At 40.6% G+C, this 17,593-nt stretch overlaps 1 protein-coding gene across 4 annotated transcripts in view; it reads left to right on the top strand.

Moving 5' to 3' along the window:
• The window catches only part of ITSN1 (intersectin 1), a 123,111-nt gene extending 108,875 nt beyond the window's left edge, over positions 1–14,236 (top strand). For 3 of the 4 annotated variants that reach the window (XM_084283565.1, XM_084283563.1, XM_084283562.1), the window contains 11 exons: positions 1,897–2,018; positions 2,963–3,069; positions 4,358–4,541; positions 4,988–5,086; positions 5,936–6,103; positions 7,201–7,413; positions 7,940–8,061; positions 10,243–10,325; positions 10,426–10,509; positions 10,936–11,109; positions 11,984–14,236. In XM_084283565.1, the coding sequence (XP_084139691.1) occupies positions 1,897–2,018; positions 2,963–3,069; positions 4,358–4,541; positions 4,988–5,086; positions 5,936–6,103; positions 7,201–7,413; positions 7,940–8,061; positions 10,243–10,325; positions 10,426–10,509; positions 10,936–11,109; positions 11,984–12,132 (1,505 nt within the window). In that variant the 3' untranslated portion in view covers positions 12,133–14,236. The remainder of the gene's footprint in view (positions 1–1,896; positions 2,019–2,962; positions 3,070–4,357; positions 4,542–4,987; positions 5,087–5,935; positions 6,104–7,200; positions 7,414–7,939; positions 8,062–10,242; positions 10,326–10,425; positions 10,510–10,935; positions 11,110–11,983) is intronic. The other variant, XM_084283564.1, reaches the window with a different exon arrangement.
• The last annotated feature ends 3,357 nt before the right edge of the window (positions 14,237–17,593 follow it).

Genomic DNA, 17,593 nt, shown 5'->3' with positions numbered 1-17,593 from the left:
GTCTTTTAAAGGACTGCAATATACAGAATCCCAAAGGAGCATTATCAGTATGCTACGCTTCCATTCTGATCTGTGCTCATCCTAATATAGGGGAAATTACCTTGATTGTCTGTATCTACTTTTTTTTTTTTTTTTTTAATCAAACTTTTCATGACCTTTTCTGGAGCACAGATTAGTTAAAGCAAGTTGTTCCAAAAGTAGTTCATGAAAAATTTAATGGTGATACTTGTGGACCGTGCTGGTTGCATTGTGCAGAATCAGCTCCTGAATTACATTCAGGAAGCTAAAAATGTAGGAAATGCTAACAATGCAAGAGATACCATCTACTTATAAACTTTATGTGCAAAGAACTGAAAGAGTTGTCCAGGGCATGATATCATTAGGAGCAGTGGTGGTTTGCTTTATGAAAGCATTTGAGAACGTCTGAACTAAAAATACACCCATTAGATCTCATTGTATTGGTGTCATGATTGATGCCGGTGAACAGTTAAAAATAAAAAGCTTTGACCATTTAAGACTCCATGAAGCAAAGGTCTCACTGAATGTTTTCAGTCAGATCTTCTTCAGTAGGAAAAACTGTTTTGATGGGGAATATACTGAATTTGCCAGTACTTTATTGAGGGGTTGGGGAAAGAATTAAACTGAAGAGTTTTGATTGTGTCATAGTCAATACTTAAAGAAAAACGTTTTAAACCTTCTTCAAAGCAACTTTTATTTTTGAAATACATTTTTTTATACAGAAACATAACAAAAATAGTGTTAAGAGTGTTAAGATGGGAAGAAAATATTTTGCTTGCCAGTTTCAGAAGAATTGAATTGATCTGTGTTGAAAAAATACTATCTTACAGGGAAAAATGTAACTAAACATTCTGTTGTATTTCAGAATAGAAAATAGAATGTGAAATTTGAAATTTATTGTAGTATAAAAATTCAAGAATCTACAGAGGACAAATACACAGGCGGTGGTTTTCAAAAAGAGAAGGAAAAAATGGTAGAAGATGAATTCTTTATTACCAATTTTTCTCATGCTTTTAAAGGTAGAGGAGAACAATAATCAACCCCTTTGGCTTGGTCTATAAATTAGTGAAATGTGTGAGGTGATCTCCATTGACCTTCATGTGTTTTTGCTCAGATCCTTCAAAAATTTTGAAGTAATTTTTAATTGAAATGTGAAGAAGTAAATAAACCCTACAGTACCATCTTGTTGAGGATGCCTACTTTGACTAGATTGATTAAGGCTAAACTTGAATTCAGAGTATGAATATGCTGACGGCTGAAATTCCAAAGTTCCCGTCAGAGCATTAAGGGTCACTATAGTGCTCTTCCTTAATTCCGTTCCTTTTTAGGACAAAGCAACAAAGCTGTATGTTCTTTGGCAGTAAAGCCAGGTGAAGTCTTTGCCCCCCTTTTTATTAACAGTAATCCATTTGGAGATTTATTTTACAGTGTGGTTCCAGCTGAATGACACACCTAAAGGGACAGTGAACTTCGGAGAGAGGTTGGAAATGGGCAGGTAGTGGTGAGGAGGACTTTAAGGTTTGCCACCAGAGAAGAGACATTTTTAGAAATCCTGTTAATGCCACAGGGAAGTCTGCTTTAGTTGTGTCTGGACTGCATGCTTTCATTCTAACAGACCTCCATTCACTTGCCTTATTAACTAATTATCACCTAGAAATGGCCTTGATTTAAAAAAAAAAAAGAAAAAGAAAAAGTCAAAGACAATGTTTTGAGTCACTAAGGGATCAAGTATTGTAAGCATTGTGCCATTACATGTGAATTATGATTAAATGGAGAGGCAGTAGTTACTGTTCATTAAGCATTATTTGACCTACTACAAATCTGGATCAATTTGAAAGTGACCATAAGTGAAATCTAGGATTCTTTTGTGTTTTCCAGGGTGTGCAGACTTGCATCTTCTGGATATGTTGACACCTACTGAAAGGAAAAGGCAGGGGTACATCCATGAGCTCATTGTCACAGAAGAGAACTATGTAAATGATCTGCAGTTGGTCACGGAGGTAAGAAGGCGCAGCATTTTTAGGAGGAGGTTTTATTCACTCATGTTTTTGAATGGATTGATAATTTCACTGTGCAAAGTCATTTGACATCACTGGTCTGTTGGACTTCCTAGGAATGATCTGTATTAAATCTTCATACATACATATATGCCTATATGGGAGTGTGTGTAACTATATATGGAGTGTGTGTAACTAGTGGTAAACCCTTGTGTTACCATCACCAAAACACTGATGTTTACATTATCTTTCCAGTAAACACTTTTCACTCCAGATTTTGAAGTTTTGTTTCTCACGTGTAAGCTCCTAAAGCTTGAGGCGTGTTATGCGCCAGTTTCCACATTCACAGTGGCACTCAGTTATCATTTACTCTGCTTCTCTTTAAATGTTACAAAATACATCTCACATGTGAAAAAAAAAGGAATTTGTATAGGCTTTTGCTGTGGGTAATTCTTTTCATAGAGAGTGAAAGCTCTTTTTTGAAAAAGAGATCAAGGTATACAAACCTGGCTCTTTTTTGAAAAAGAGGTCAAGGTATGCAAGCCTGAGACACTATAAGGTAAATCACAACTTCCATAAAGGAGTCCAAATTCACATGTATTTTCAGTTGTATTATCAAAGTAGTTCTGGGATATTTTACAGGAGACTTCTGACTAAAATTCCCAAGCTTAAAACAGGTTATCCAGGTCATAATGAACACCACCAACACCAATTCAGATCATTCTCTTTTAAATAAATATGCTTCTTACAAAGATATTGTTAGGGAACACCATGGACCTTTAGGGCACAGTGCACGCTTGATGTCTGTTCCACGGAGTATCATGTGCTACTCTGATGTAACGTTGTCTTGCTTCCAGACTAAGGAAGTCTTAGACATCATCAGCCTTAGTCACTTTGATTATGCTTAAGACATGCTTTCTAAATTGCTTAATTTTCTAAATCTATAGATCTTCCAGAAACCACTAATGGAATCTGAGCTGCTAACAGAAAAAGAAGTTGCTATGATTTTTGTTAATTGGAAGGAACTGATTATGTGCAATATAAAACTACTGAAGTAAGTTTTTTTCCCCTCCCGTACTTAGCAACTAAAAAATCATGGTCTTTCCCCCCCCTCCCCCCCCCCCGTTTTACTTTTAGCTGCATGAAAATATTTGCCACTTACAAAAATAGTCACCAAAAGAGTATTTGCACGTACTTTGCTCTTGCTGTGCCCATGCTCCAGAAGGCAAGGTCAACTTCTCCTGAAGAGCAGTGCTTGTCAAGGCTACCCACAGTCCATACGTTTACTTCCTATTATCTCTGTCACAGCCCAATACCCAGTTCCAGTCCTATTACCTGTGACTGGAAAGCAAAGTACAACAGTCTCTGCCTCCCTAATTCTGAGTTAGCTGATGTATTCCTTTAGTTATTGTAGGCTTATAACATCTGAATGAGCTGTTTTGTCAGAAGCGTCGCCAACAAAGCCTGGTTTCCTATGGATTTGTGTCCAGTGTACCCTGCACCCTTCCTTCCAAAGTCTCCAACTACTGCAGCCCCAACTCTCTACCATGACACTCCACACAGTGCAAGTACCCTTATTTCTCCCTTCATTCTCTGTGGCCTCTGGTGGATCCTGTCTTCCCACCTGCATCTTTCTCACTCATCCCTACTGCTTCAGCAAGGCACAGTAAATTCTGTGGCTGGTTTGGAGGCATGCTCATCTGATTGCTCATCTGGCCATTGCCAGACAAAATGAGTAAGGATTGAGTTAAACCTTCATGTTCATAAGCAGGAGGATTAATAAACTTCCTTTTTTTTCCCCTACTGAGCTGCTATTTTTTATTGAACTTATAGAGACTTAGAAATTTTGAGATATCTCCTCTTTTGTGGAATGTGTTTGAAAATGGCCACCAATATGATAAGTTATGACAGTGGTAGGACAAAGGCAGCTTGATAACAACAAACCTCCTTTTCCTTAGGAAACCAGGCTAAAAACTGGGTAGCTTTGGGCTTAAGAAAGTGGTACTGTTTTTATCCCTCATTCAAGAGCATATCTGTCCTCTCTAAATGAATAGAAAGGGAAATTGCATTCCCTTTTATGTTGTATCTGATCTGGCTTTGTGATAAGTTAATACCAAATTACAGTTTGGTGACCTCAGGAGGGAAATGATGTTGGCCAAGGGTACAAAATTGATTGTTATGTTCTTACAATATGCAGTAAGTCTTGTGGCTGATCTATTTATTATTCAGAGGTCTTGTCATTTCAGTAATGAATAAGAAGCAAATAATTTATTTTATAAATCAGGAATTGTTGTTTAGTGGTCTACCTGCGTATAAAACACCCATGACCTTTTCATGTTTAGGGCTTTGCGAGTGCGTAAGAAGATGTCTGGGGAGAAGATGCCAGTGAAAATGATTGGTGACATACTGACAGCCCAGCTGCCACACATGCAGCCGTACATTCGGTTCTGTAGCTGCCAGCTGAATGGGGCAGCCCTCATCCAGCAGAAAACAGATGAAGTCCCTGAGTTCAAGGAGTTCGTTAAAGTAAGAGAAGAAGCAAACACCATGAATAATATTCACCATAAGTTTAGCTCATTGCTTTTCTAATTTCCCATGCATAGTCTCCCTCTTTTGGGCTAGAATGAAGAGTCTTCAGACTTAAGCACTCATTTAAGGAATGCATTTTTTCATTAAAGGAATACCTTTTTTCAAAAAACTGTGGAGCCGTAAAATAGTTTGTTTAGAAATGGTTTTGCAGTAACGTGCTGGGACTTGGAAAAATAATAATAATAAGGGGCCGTTCTCCTGTACAGGCAAGATAGGTGAAGAATACTTCGTAAAATACAACAAATTCTACTGCATTGTTTGTGATCTAACAGATTTAGTTGGAGCATTATGTTCATTTGTTGCCTTTTCCTTTCTTAGAGGAGCTTATTTTGCTGGGTTTTAAGCAAACTGACTAACACCATTTTACCTCTCTAATGTTTCAGAGGTTAGCAATGGATCCTCGCTGTAAAGGAATGCCACTATCAAGTTTTCTACTAAAGCCTATGCAACGGGTAACAAGATACCCACTAATAATTAAAAATGTACGTTCTTTTGCAAAGATGATGTTTTTGATGCTGCTTTGCTTACAGCTTAATTACAGGATAGTTTCCCTCTTTGTGTTGAGCTTTGTCCCTCTTAGATATCTGATATACTAGGGAAAGTGGGGTGCCCTTCTATATTTGATCACACTAAGAGCAAATGCAGAAACTCCTTTGGCTTCAAAAAAATGAGTCTGGATTTCTGCTAGAAACTGAGGTGAAACTTGCACATAAAGAACCAAAAGGCAGTAAAAGCTGAATGAAAAGTTTAAAACTCAGAAAATGGGAGTACTAGGTCTATTTTATGCTCATCCTTGCCTTTTTCCAGTGTCATTCCCTCCCCACAGTCTCATAAATGGCATTCATTGTGCAAGCCTGAATACCAAATCGTTGCAAGTTACCTTACTGCACAGCTTACATTACTGGATAATTTATAACCCTTTCCTAACTTTCATTTGTTGCCTAACACTTATCATCTTGAATAATACTATTGAAATTGACCCCAGACCTTCATAGGAAATAATCCAGTTACAAATTGGATGTTGGCATTTAAGAGACTCCTTAATCAGCCATGGACATGTTTCTGTGGCTGGAATTTGCATACTTATGTCAGCAGAGTGAGCAGTGTGCTGATGGAAAGGCTCTGCAGACAGGCACTAATTTCAGCTGTTCACATACCAACTGTGAGTTTGTCTCTTATTTTTTGTGTTTGTCAAGCAGGAAGAGAAATGTGGAACATGCTGGCTAGCTCTGATGAAAATTAAGAAAAGAAGCAAGAGTTCAGGGCTGTCAAGATGAATGCATTTTAACTGCAGATAATAAAAAAAGCTAACATATTTTATTTACCTGTAGATAATAGAAAACACTCCTGAAAACCACCCTGACCACAGTCACTTGAAGCACGCTCTTGAGAAAGCGGAAGAATTATGTTCTCAAGTAAATGAAGGAGTGCGGGAGAAAGAAAATTCAGATAGGCTGGAGTGGATCCAGGCTCATGTTCAGTGTGAAGGCCTGTCGGAGGTAAACAACATGCTATCTAGAGTAATGCAAATGTGGGCACACTTCACTGTTTGGGAAGAACCCATGGCTCACATATGGCACTGCATCAAGGGACAAACGATGTAATCAAATCATATAATCTTTACTCATTTGTTTTCATCCTTCTTTGGTTCCCTTTCACTCGTGCATGTAATCCTTTTTGTTGCTCTTGTTATTGTCTTCTATGTGATAAATGCTGCTTTTGTTTCCTGCCTCTGGACTAGTGCCAGGTTAAATGCTGCAATTTTCAACCACCTTTCAGTTTCATAGCTCTTTACAATACAGCGACAGTTGTACTGCTGTATCTCATCCTGAAGCTATGCCTGCCCATCCTGGAGTTCTTTAAAACTCATCACAGAAACTATTTTCTGTGATAAAACTTTGTATACTTTTTGAAAGCTCAAGAATGCTGATCAAGTCTCTCTCAAGACTTTACCTAGAGAATCACTGCCTGCTAATGCACATTAGTTTTTTAAGGTAACATGCTAAGCTTTTCTACTGAAACTATAATGAAAATATTTGTGGTGGACAGAGGATACTTTGATCCTGTTATTATACCCTGTTACTGGTGAAGATAGAGGCAGACAGATCACAACTTGATTTTCAAAATATACATAGAGCTTTCAGTTCAAAAGATGAAAAAATAGTAAGTGCTGCTTGGTTTATGAACTGGAGAGCACTACTTTTCTTCTTACAAAATCTAACTATTTCAGGGTCAAAGTTGTGTTCAGCTTGTTATAACTACTGCCTGAAGGGAGATGGCTGCGTCATCAGCTCGGTTCCAGTCACAGAAATGCATGCGTGTGGCAGAGAAACTCAAAAGGAGGCACAAATGCTTTTGGCTTTTCTCTGACTGCTCAAGACATGCCCTGCGCAACTGATGGGATGCCTTAATTTTCATATAGTGTTTCTATAACATGCGCTGCTTATCATGCACAAGGCAGAGACATCGCTCATCATCCCTGTGACACAACTTAAAACTAACATCAGGACTCAAAACTATATTTGATCTCTTTCAGGGGAACCTCGATTGTTTTACTTTATACAGTGCGTTGTTCTTCTTCTTCTACTTTTCGCAGCAACTCGTATTTAATTCTGTTACAAACTGCTTGGGACCACGCAAGTTTCTGCACAGTGGGAAACTCTATAAAGCCAAGAGTAACAAGGAACTGTATGGCTTTCTGTTCAACGATTTCCTCCTCCTGACTCAGATCATAAAACCTCTTGGCTCCTCTGGCACAGACAAGGTCTTCAGCCCCAAGTCTAACCTGCAATACAAAATGTACAAAACTGTAAGTACCATTCTTAAGCAGTGACTAAGATAGTTTTATGCTAACGGAGGTATAGGAGGCAGCAGCCAGCATGATGGACATGTGGGCAGTAGCCTTTATATAGAAGAGGTTTGAAGGCTTTGGCATATGCTGGGGATTCCAGGGACTGATGGTGAGCAAGCTGGTTGTTTGCTTAGCTAGATGAGAGAAGATGCTTTTGAAGATTGGCTAAAACAACCTCTTCAACAGAGGTTGTGTAACAGGGAGTGATGAAGAGAGTAGTGTTTGCTGCTTCTTGTGGGAAAGGAGAGATTTCTATGCGCCATAAGGCATTACTTCAAGAGAAATGTTCCCAGACTGTGGAGGCACCTATATCTTTAATAAAAAGAAAATTCAAAAAATGACATATCTGAAGAAAGACGGGAGGCAGGCTGAAGGGGAGAAGATAGTGTAGGCACAAAAAAAATCTGTTGTGAATTGCTCTTTATTGAATGCATCTGTTTGGATATTGTGCGACAGAACTCTAGCTTTGCCTAATGTTTTACAGCCCATTTTTCTAAATGAGGTACTAGTAAAATTACCCACAGACCCTTCTGGAGATGAGCCCATCTTCCATATCTCCCACATTGATAGAGTCTATACACTCCGGGCTGAAAGCATTAATGAAAGGTAAGTACCTGCACAGGCCATGTTAGTCCTGAATTTGAAAAGTCTGATGCAAATGTATTTGATGTACACGTGCATAACAGTCTCCAAGCAGCTAATATCACAACACTGGAGAATTCCTTGTGCTTGAGAATGTGGTGATACTCATGAAAAGGATGGAGAAATGATGATGCTTCCTGAATTCCAGTAAGACCAACAATGAAATGGCTAGGAGGGCTGATATGATAGGCCACATTTCACATCTCATGTTAGCATAAGGAAACTAAGAGATTCAGTCCTATCTTCTGTTACTATCCATCGGAGTTTTTGTGCCAGTGTAAGCATCTGTATGACTGTATGTTGAATGAGATTCAGGAACAAGTCTGCATTAAAACTTGAAGCAAAAACACACGAAACAAAACCCAGTTAGTTTTAACCTGATTCAGTTCAGAATGAATAAGTGAGAAGAATGACAACCTCAAAACCTCTGCTGACGATTTGTGTCTCTGGCAAGCTTAAAAAGACTTATGCTGACTTACATTTTTGCAGACAAACCTTTTCAATATAAGGTAAACGAAAGAAAAAAAACGGAGGCTGGAAATCCAGCAAAAAATCTTACATAATATTGACAGTATTATGCCACCTTGCAAATGTGTTGCCTGTAAAAATTCTAATGCATGAAAAATTATAAAACATTGGTGTTCCCTGCCTGCCTGCCAGCATTATTCATTATCAGTTACACACACGTATTTATTTTTGTAAAAAAACGTATTTTTATGGATCCCAATTGTCCTTTGGGACGCTGTCTGTCCCTCTATGCCAGAGAATGAACGAGCATCAGGGTTAGCTCCTTGCTGATGAAAATTGACACAGCCTTTTCAACTTAGGATCTGTTGTGCAAATCAGACTATAGCAATAACCACATGTTGTGGGTCAGAGCACTCACTACAGTAGTCAGAAACATGTAAACTCTGATCCACGTTCATCCTACCTAGCCTGAGGAACTCAAGGGAGATGCTGCCCTGACCCATCAGTGGAAGCAGACAAATCAAATGCTGAACGCCCCCTGGCGGTGCCTGGCTCGCTCCACTCACTATAGAGAGAACCACAGAAATTGCTGTCAGAATTTAGGCACTCTTGTAAAATGCTTTTATTTATATGGGGTACAGCCTTTGACTGTCTTTTATCCTAGACAGTTTGTTCAGCAGAAATGCAGAATTTTAGATGAGATACCTCCAAGTTTTGATCGTTCACTTGTTTTTAATTAAGAGCAACAGACAAAAAAAAATTAACATCAATGAGTGATTTATGTGCCCATTTAATCTTAAAAGACCCATGTGATCAAAATCTTGGTACAGTTCTGAAGCTGCCAATTACCATTTAGGGGTGAGCTGGAAGACAAATTGTCCTTAAGTGTTTTGTTTTCTTAAACAGTTGCCTCTGGAGAATACAGGCGCATGTTTAAACCCAAATCCAGGCCACTGTAAGTAGGCACAGTGCATTGTAGACCAGCAACAATTCATTCTGGGATCAGAAATTGATTCACACCTGCTCTATTCTCTCATTTTGCCTTGACTCAGGTCTTGGGCTCCCTTGTATGTCACAGGATATCCTTTCAAACACTTCAGGTCCATAGGACCCCTTCTTCCATGCTTTTTCTCTGTCCAGCTTTCCACACAGACTCTTAAGGAGGAAATTATTTCCCTAACTACAATTACAAAGCTTCCCCTTCTTCTTAGTGACATCCCTTTTGAAAACCTCTTTGAGCCCAGCCAGTTCTTCAGGCAGCGTAATCCCTGCAGGTTAGTAAAGCCCAGGAGTCATTAGGCTGTGCCTCCCAGGGCACACATCTCTCACCATGTCTTCCTCTTGGGGCTGTTTCCTCTGAGCAATGAAAGGCTTGGGAAAAGCAAACCTGCTATCTCTACTTTTTGGTTTCTCACCATGTCCTCTCCTGTTCGTAGTTCTCTGGAGCTTGCATTGTGTGACGGGATCTGCTAGGCTGGGATGATTAAATTTCTGCAGGTGCTGTGAATTGCAATAAGGTCTCTGCCAGGGAGACAGCTTCAGCCTGTGGTGGGGTCAGGGCCTGAGACTGCAAGCAGCTGGGAAAGAGGGCCAGCTTTACTTTTGCCTGCAGTGCACCAGGGAGGAAAAATGGAAATGGTATTTTGCAACTTTTTTTTTTTTCCTTTCCTTCTGAAGGACTGCCTGGGTTCAGAAAATTAAAGCTGCTTCAGAACTTTACATAGAGACGGAAAAGAAGAAGAGGGAAAAGGCCTACTTAGGTACAGCACGCGGTGCAGGGGCTCTCATCCTTTGGGGGGAAGTCTGTGGGCAGGAAAATACATTAATGAGTTTTGTCTCTCCTCTTCTGTTTCATCACAGTTCGCTCGCAAAGAGCAACAGGCATTGGGAGGCTGATGGTCAATATTGTTGAAGGCATTGAACTAAAACCTTGCAGGTCCCATGGTAAGTGCCTTGCACTGCATAAGATGCTCTGTGAAGAAGACATTCTTATTTGTCAGACTAACTTTGAAGGAGGCTCTGTCTAAAACGTGGTTTTGTTTAATAAAGCAGTTTTAATGAACTTGAAATACATAGAGGTGATTCTGTGCAGTTCAGTAGTGGCAATGCAGTTGTCTTGCACTTGAGCATTTGGTACAGGCAAACTTAGCTTCTACGATGTCAATCAAATCATATCAAAGACATAATAAGCCACAAAGTCCTGAAATGAAAAGTGGAAAGTGCTCAACACCTTGCAGAACTGTGCCCCTGTTTACTGAAATGGCAGTGAGGCCACCATCTTTGCCCAACCAGTTGGCTGTAGGAGTAAGAGGATGTTCAGGCACACTTGAAAACGTGTTTACACTTTTCTGTTTGTTTCCTTCTTCCCAGGAAAGAGTAACCCATACTGTGAGGTGACGATGGGCTCTCAGTGCCACATTACCAAGACGATACAGGACACCCTCAATCCCAAGTGGAACTCCAACTGCCAGTTCTTTATCAAGGACCTCGAGCAGGACGTACTCTGCATCACGGTGTTTGAGAGGGACCAGTTCTCCCCAGATGGTAAGCAGGGGGCAGCCACCCTTCTAAGGGTATTTTCAAGTCTCCCATTTTGAAGAGGCGTGTGCTTGCTGAGGTAAATATTGAGCCCCTTTGCATGTTTGGGGCCTGACTCACCCTCACTCCCCAGTCTAGTCATGCCAGTACTGGGAGATCTGTTCTGGGGGATTTCCCTTCTTGTGCAACTTGACAGCAACTGAAGAGTGGTTTGCATTTCTGCTAAGCCTTTAGGTGGAACTCTGGTTGCTCTTTGCTAATGGATAAATTCATGGAGGAAGAAAAGAAATGTCTTCAGGTTCCTGTAACAAGCAGTGAAAGTGGCAGAAATGAACCCAAGACTGAACCTACCCCATTCTTATTTCATAATCTGCAGTAGACGTATTGAGCATCGAGGAGTGTATTTTGGAGTCATAATCTCTGAGGAAGTGTTTGGATAGGACTGTCGTTCATGTGACCAGTGCAGATTGCCCCAGTGACCTTGTCACTAGTGCAATGCATTCCTTGGCTCTATCATCTCCTGAAGGCTTCACACTCAGTTCGAACTGTGCAGTGACCTTCAGCCTTTTCTCTAACATGTCATAAAATAAATAAGCTACTTAAGCAAGGCAGCTGTGAAGTACACAGTGGATTTTTCTGCTTGTGGCACCATTTATTTTTAAATACTTCTGCTGTCTAACATGGTCCAGATGAAATTCTCTTCTGTGCAGATAGGAGGCATTTGACCTATTTCAACTGCAAAAGTGTAATTGGACTGAAGACTTGTTTTCTTCTTTTGTTATGTGTAGATGGAAGCTTAATTCCTCCTGCAAAATAGCATTTTTATTGGAACATAAAATGGTTGTTCTGTTTCTGAGCATGCTGTCTTTTTGCATTTCAGACTTTTTGGGCAGAACAGAGATCCGTGTGGCAGACATTAAGAAGGATCAGGGTTCAAAGGGACCAGTTACAAAGTGTCTCCTTCTGCATGAAGTCCCAACAGGAGAGATAGTCGTCCGACTAGACCTGCAATTGTTTGATGAGCCTTAGAAGGAAAGGGACCAATGTTTTGTTTGTTTTTTTTTTTCAGTCTGAGTTCACTGCAATAGGTGTCTGCAGAAGCTGTCATTAAATCCTTATTGGTTTGGTATGAAACTACTGCTTGCCCTTCACACACAAGAGGGTTATCAAAGCAAACAGGAGCATCTTTGTGCCTTGATAATTCTCACTGAAAAATGGGTCCCAGTTTAGTGAGGAAATCTCCCTCAATTTCTCTATGTGGAACCTGATGTTAGTTTCCTGGGTTTATGAAATAACCTAGTTGTTTGTCGTGCTCCAGTCTGAAAGGCTGGAAAACCACATAGGTTTCTGTGCTTGCTCCAGCTACTCTACTCTTTAATTTACAAGAAGAAGGCAATGTTGGTATGTTTGGAGGCTTTCTGCAGGGTTTTCCCCCTTAAGGAATTCTGTGCCTATTGCTCAGCAAGGTGGTGTGTAAATGTTTTGTGAATGGAACAAGCAGTTATGCAGTAAGAAGATCTTTGAAGATCTTCACGCTGATGCTGAAAAGACTTAGAAAATAAATAGTCTATATCTATAAACAGAGAAGATTCTATTAAGATACCACTTCATGACTCACATTGCCCCCAAAATAAATATATGTACAGGCCTTCTGCACAGAGATGAGTTGCACTCCAGAAGAGTACACCCACTCAGTACCTTCGGAAGAAATGTTTGAACAGTGAGTGAAGGATCGAATATAGAGCCCTGATGAATGTTGTGCTATAACACTTCAATACTGCTTTACTACGGCTGCTTAATTGTGAACGCAGATGGATGATACGTCACCTGCAGTGGGGAAGAAAAAAAAATCATGGCTGTGGCTCAGGAAGCTAATTTCTACCCCGCAGAGTCTAGTTTGCCAAGCAATCAGTGGTGACCCGTTATTAAATTGCACGGTGCCTATCTGCATTTGACATCATGTTACTGAATTAAGGGTGATAGCATACTGTAGCTCACAACAGGGTTTGTTGCAAGCCGGGTTGATCACAAGTGTGGTGGCAGCGATACTAGACATGAAGAGAAGCAGAGAGTTCGTGATTGTACAGAGTGGGTAACCCCAAAGTAAAAGTCTTGTCGTCTTGGGGAATCAAAAGTTTCTACATGAGTTTTACTCAACAAATACACACATATAGGCCAACATTCAGCAAAATTCCTCTGTTTGGCAAAGCACCCAGCTTTAAGCATGCACTTATGTTGTGTTTCCCTTAAGTACACACATAGGTGCTTTACTAAGCCCGGACCTGAGATACGGTAGACCCCTTAAGAGTAAAATTCATCTTTGTTCTGCCTGGATTCATTTTGTTCATTACCTATCATGCATACACTGGTATTTTTGTAATGACTTTATTTCTGAATGGGAGGTGTCAGCCTGTTTCATTAGCATGTGAATGTTCTTGTGGAGCCTGTTGTTAGGTTTTGATGTTCCTTGCATGTCCTTTCAGTACTGGTTTCCACCTTTCCTGTATAGGCGGTGTTTTCTAGCACTACAAGTCTTATTGATTTCCATTAGGAAATTAGGATATCTTCATAACAAATAGGTAGATGCAGTATGGTAACAAGTGTAAACTGTGCTGGAAAGTGTCTGTGTATTATAATTTCCTACAATACCACTGTAATGTTTCAAGCAATGGGAAAAAAAAAAAAAGTATGTTGGAGGGACAACAAAGTTTACATTTCATACTTTTCAGAATCGCTTTATTATTTATTTATTGAAGATAGTGTAGAATTTTGTATCAGAAATGACAGACATACTTATGTATTTTTTGAAACAAAAACAGAGATACACACTTTAGTTAGAAACTTTCAACTGACCACGTTTTAGAGGGAGTTTAACTTCCAAGGCATGCATTTGTTTACCACTAACTGGCAGAAAACACAATTAAGAGAACTTTAAGTTTCTATTTTTCAATGTTGTTAAGAAAATTGTTTCAAGTAAAATATGTAAATAGAACTAAACCCATGTTTTCCTAATTCCATATCTATACATTTTATTAAATATAATGTATATGAAAATACACATTGTTGTGGTAGGATTAAAAAAAAAAGTGATAAAATCTATTAATGGAGTAACATTAAATGTCATTGTCTAACATTTTATTGCTGTCCTAATTTTACTCAGTAGCTGTAAATATGGTGAACATTCATTTCAGTGTTTAGAAATTAGAACCACATTTTTATGGTACCATTTCACCAGCATGAATTACAGTAACAAATAAATAGACAATTAGGGAAAAAAATACCATGGATGCAATGCAGAAATCCAGGCCAGGTTTTTGAAAGGAGCCTCAAGGAGCTGCATATTCCTCTGCGATTCAGCTGGTGTTTGATGTGGTGGACAGGTAGCTGCAGGGGCATCTCCCAGATTGTGACCCCTTATCCTGAGCGTGTGGGATTGCACCTTTTTGAGTAGGTGTAACACAACCGAGCACCTTCCTGACCACCATCACTCATGATTTCCATCTTACCCTCAGTGCACAGGAATGTTTAGTTCCTGCTAATGCCAATGGAAGTTATGCAAACATGATGATGATGATGATGAAAGGCTGGGCTTCAGCTCACGGATATCTAACAAATCCCTTGTGATCGGTCTAATCCTGAAGATGAAGCTTGTCCTAATCCCTGTGCGTCGAGGACAGAATGTATATACCCTCAGAGCCAGCCTATTGTGCATCAGGATGTTGCTATTTTCTTTCTTGTTTGCCCTCAATACTCCATAGCATATCAGCATGGTTGGCTTCCCAAGTGGATCTGCTTCAGGGTTAGCCAAAGGTTCTTAGAAATTCATCAACTCCTGCCTATTTTTTCCTGTTCAGGCACAGCCTGAGCAGCCACACACAACAGGATCTTAGGAAGTTAGATGTCTTTTAGTGTATATAGAAAGGTGGCTGGGATCATCACGACGTGTGGATGTTAACCCATCCGTCCTCTCTTAAGGGTGTCATGTCCTAGCTGTCAGGCCAAACTGCTGGCCTCTGCTACCGTTGTTGACCACCTCTGGTTATTGATCTCTGAATGTATTGGTAAAATAGCATACCTTAGAGTACGGGTCCCTTTGCAGCCTTGTTGAGATGTGTGCAAACTTTTCCTAATGTTTTGCAAAACAAACCCAAGAAAAAATCTAAGCCCAGGTAATACTTGATCACGTTTAGAAGTGAAAGACCCATCAGATTTATTCAGATAAGCATCTCCACTAAACTTGCAGAACCTTGTACTGTCTGTTGTGGAGCCCTTGGACTGGCTGTCTTCATTTGCTTTTATTCTCCTATGGCAAAATTCATCCTTGCACAGAGGGTGTGTATAAGGCCTGCCCATTACCAGCCCTTGAACTGAGGCACTGGTGAGATTGAACGGGTACGTGGGCCGCTGAGACAGGCTCTCAAGACAGGATCTCATCTCTATCATCTTTTTGCAGGCTCTGCTTTATTGGAGAAGAACATTTGCTTAGAAGTAGTACTTCATCAGCAAACTCCTTGGCTGGCATTCAAACCTTTCTAAAAATAATACTGTGACTTTTTCATGCATTCACTGCCTTCATTGAAACAGTGATATTTTGCTTTTGATAAACTGGGAGGGGGAAAAAAAAAAAAAAAAAAAAGTAAGAGAAGAAATGGCAAAATCTGCAAATGTGAGAAAACATGCAACAGAAGAAGTTGCTCTGGTAGTTTGGTTTCCAAACTGTCATTCCGGGAATTGCATTCTTCCTTCACATACAGTAAGTTTAGCGAGGGGAGTGGTGTTTTTCCCTGGTGCTACCTTGGCTTTATGTCTTGCAGTAGAACTGAGTTAATGGAAAAGAAGCTGGAATAGACCAATTACTTTTTTTTTTTTTTTTTTTTAAACTGATTGAGATGAGTTTGGAAAGATGGAGGTAGCTGGGAACAGGCAGAATATTGATGTTATTGTGGCTGCAGACAGGATGGAGTACTGAAGAAAAATGATTTATTGTTGTTAATTTAAAATCAGATCCACACCATCACAGTGGAACTTCAATTATCAAGGGCCACAAGCATCCACAATAATAATAGTAGCAGAAATAATAACATCGTAGTAGTATCAGTAGTATCGGTACAGTACCAGTACAATAACAAGCTGCGCATTTATCCTCATGCTGGGAGAAACACGTTGAATTTAATGCAGATCTGCATTTACGCAGGAATTTGCTTGTCTTTTGTATATATACATATATATATAAAAGTGGAGCTTTTAATTGTTTTTGACAGCCCTTCTACTCACCTTTCCAGGAATTGCCTTCTGAGATGTACCTCTGAGGTTCTCGGGCACTGTGTTGTTTCAAGATGCATTCAGTAGGGTTTCATGGGCTTGTAAGTATTGCTGTCATGCTCCTTGCTTTCATGGTGTGATCCAGACAGCTCTCCTGAACATCCAGGAGATATATGCCCTTTCCATGCAGGGAATCGGCTGCACCAGCACCAATGTGCCAGTTTTCCATGTCTCAAAGGACTTGCTGCCCAGGGAAGTGGTTGAGTCACCATCCCTGGATGTCTTTAAAATACGTTTAGATGTAGAGCTCAGTGATATGGTTTAGTGGAGGACCGGTTATTGTTAGGTCAGAGGTTGGACTGGGTGATATTGGAAGTCTCTTCCAACCTAGATGATTCTGTGATTCTGTTTCCCCAGCTATATGAGGTTTTCATCAGCAATGTCATCATACACCAGCATCTGTCTTGTCCCTTGTACCCATTTAGGACCTCTCCATTATTGCAGACACTGGGAAGGCTCCTTCTGATTGCCATGAGGATCAGCCTGAACTTGTAGACAGGTTTCCTCCCTGGGGGCAGGAATCAGTTCTTGGGCAACCACCTGAGCTCATTTTCCTTGGTGCTCAGTCAGATGCAGCTGGCAGTCATTATGTCCAGGGCAGGTTCAGCTCTCCTCACTCACAGACCTGCTGCCTGAGCACACACCAACACCGTCTTTCCCAGCAGGGCCAGGCTGTGAGTACCAGCTTCCCACCCTGTGATCCCAGAGGCTCCAATCCCTTGCCATCAGGGTTGAGGCTCACATTTGAAATCACCCAGGTCCCCTCCCAGCCATGATTTTTTCCACCTGCTGAGCCCGTTGGCTCCCTCCGAGCCAAACTCTAGAAAATACATCTTGTGTCATCTCCGTGCCTTGCTCCTCTGCGGTCCCACTAGGTTTTTCTTCTGCGTGTGTCATGTGCACAGTAGTGCTTCTGTCCTGTAATTAATGACATCCTTTGGAAAGCACTGCCCTTCCCTTCCCCTTGATCTCCACTGAAGCTCAGCTGTGTGAAACGGGGCTATTTTGGGGGCTCCTTTCCAGGCTTCTGCCTCACAGCTCAGCTGGCAGCTGCTCCGTCATCTCGTGCAGCTCTGCAGCCCTGGCTCAACGAAGCGCTTCAGCTGATGCTTACCTCTAATTTGTGTCCCAGCTAGTACGAAGGCATACTGAGAGCTAGCTGGAAGCC

Source organism: Netta rufina (assembly GCF_964035555.1).
Source record: "Netta rufina genome assembly, chromosome: 1".
NCBI lineage: Eukaryota > Metazoa > Chordata > Aves > Anseriformes > Anatidae > Netta > Netta rufina.
This window is presented reverse-complemented; position numbering and strand designations above follow the sequence as displayed.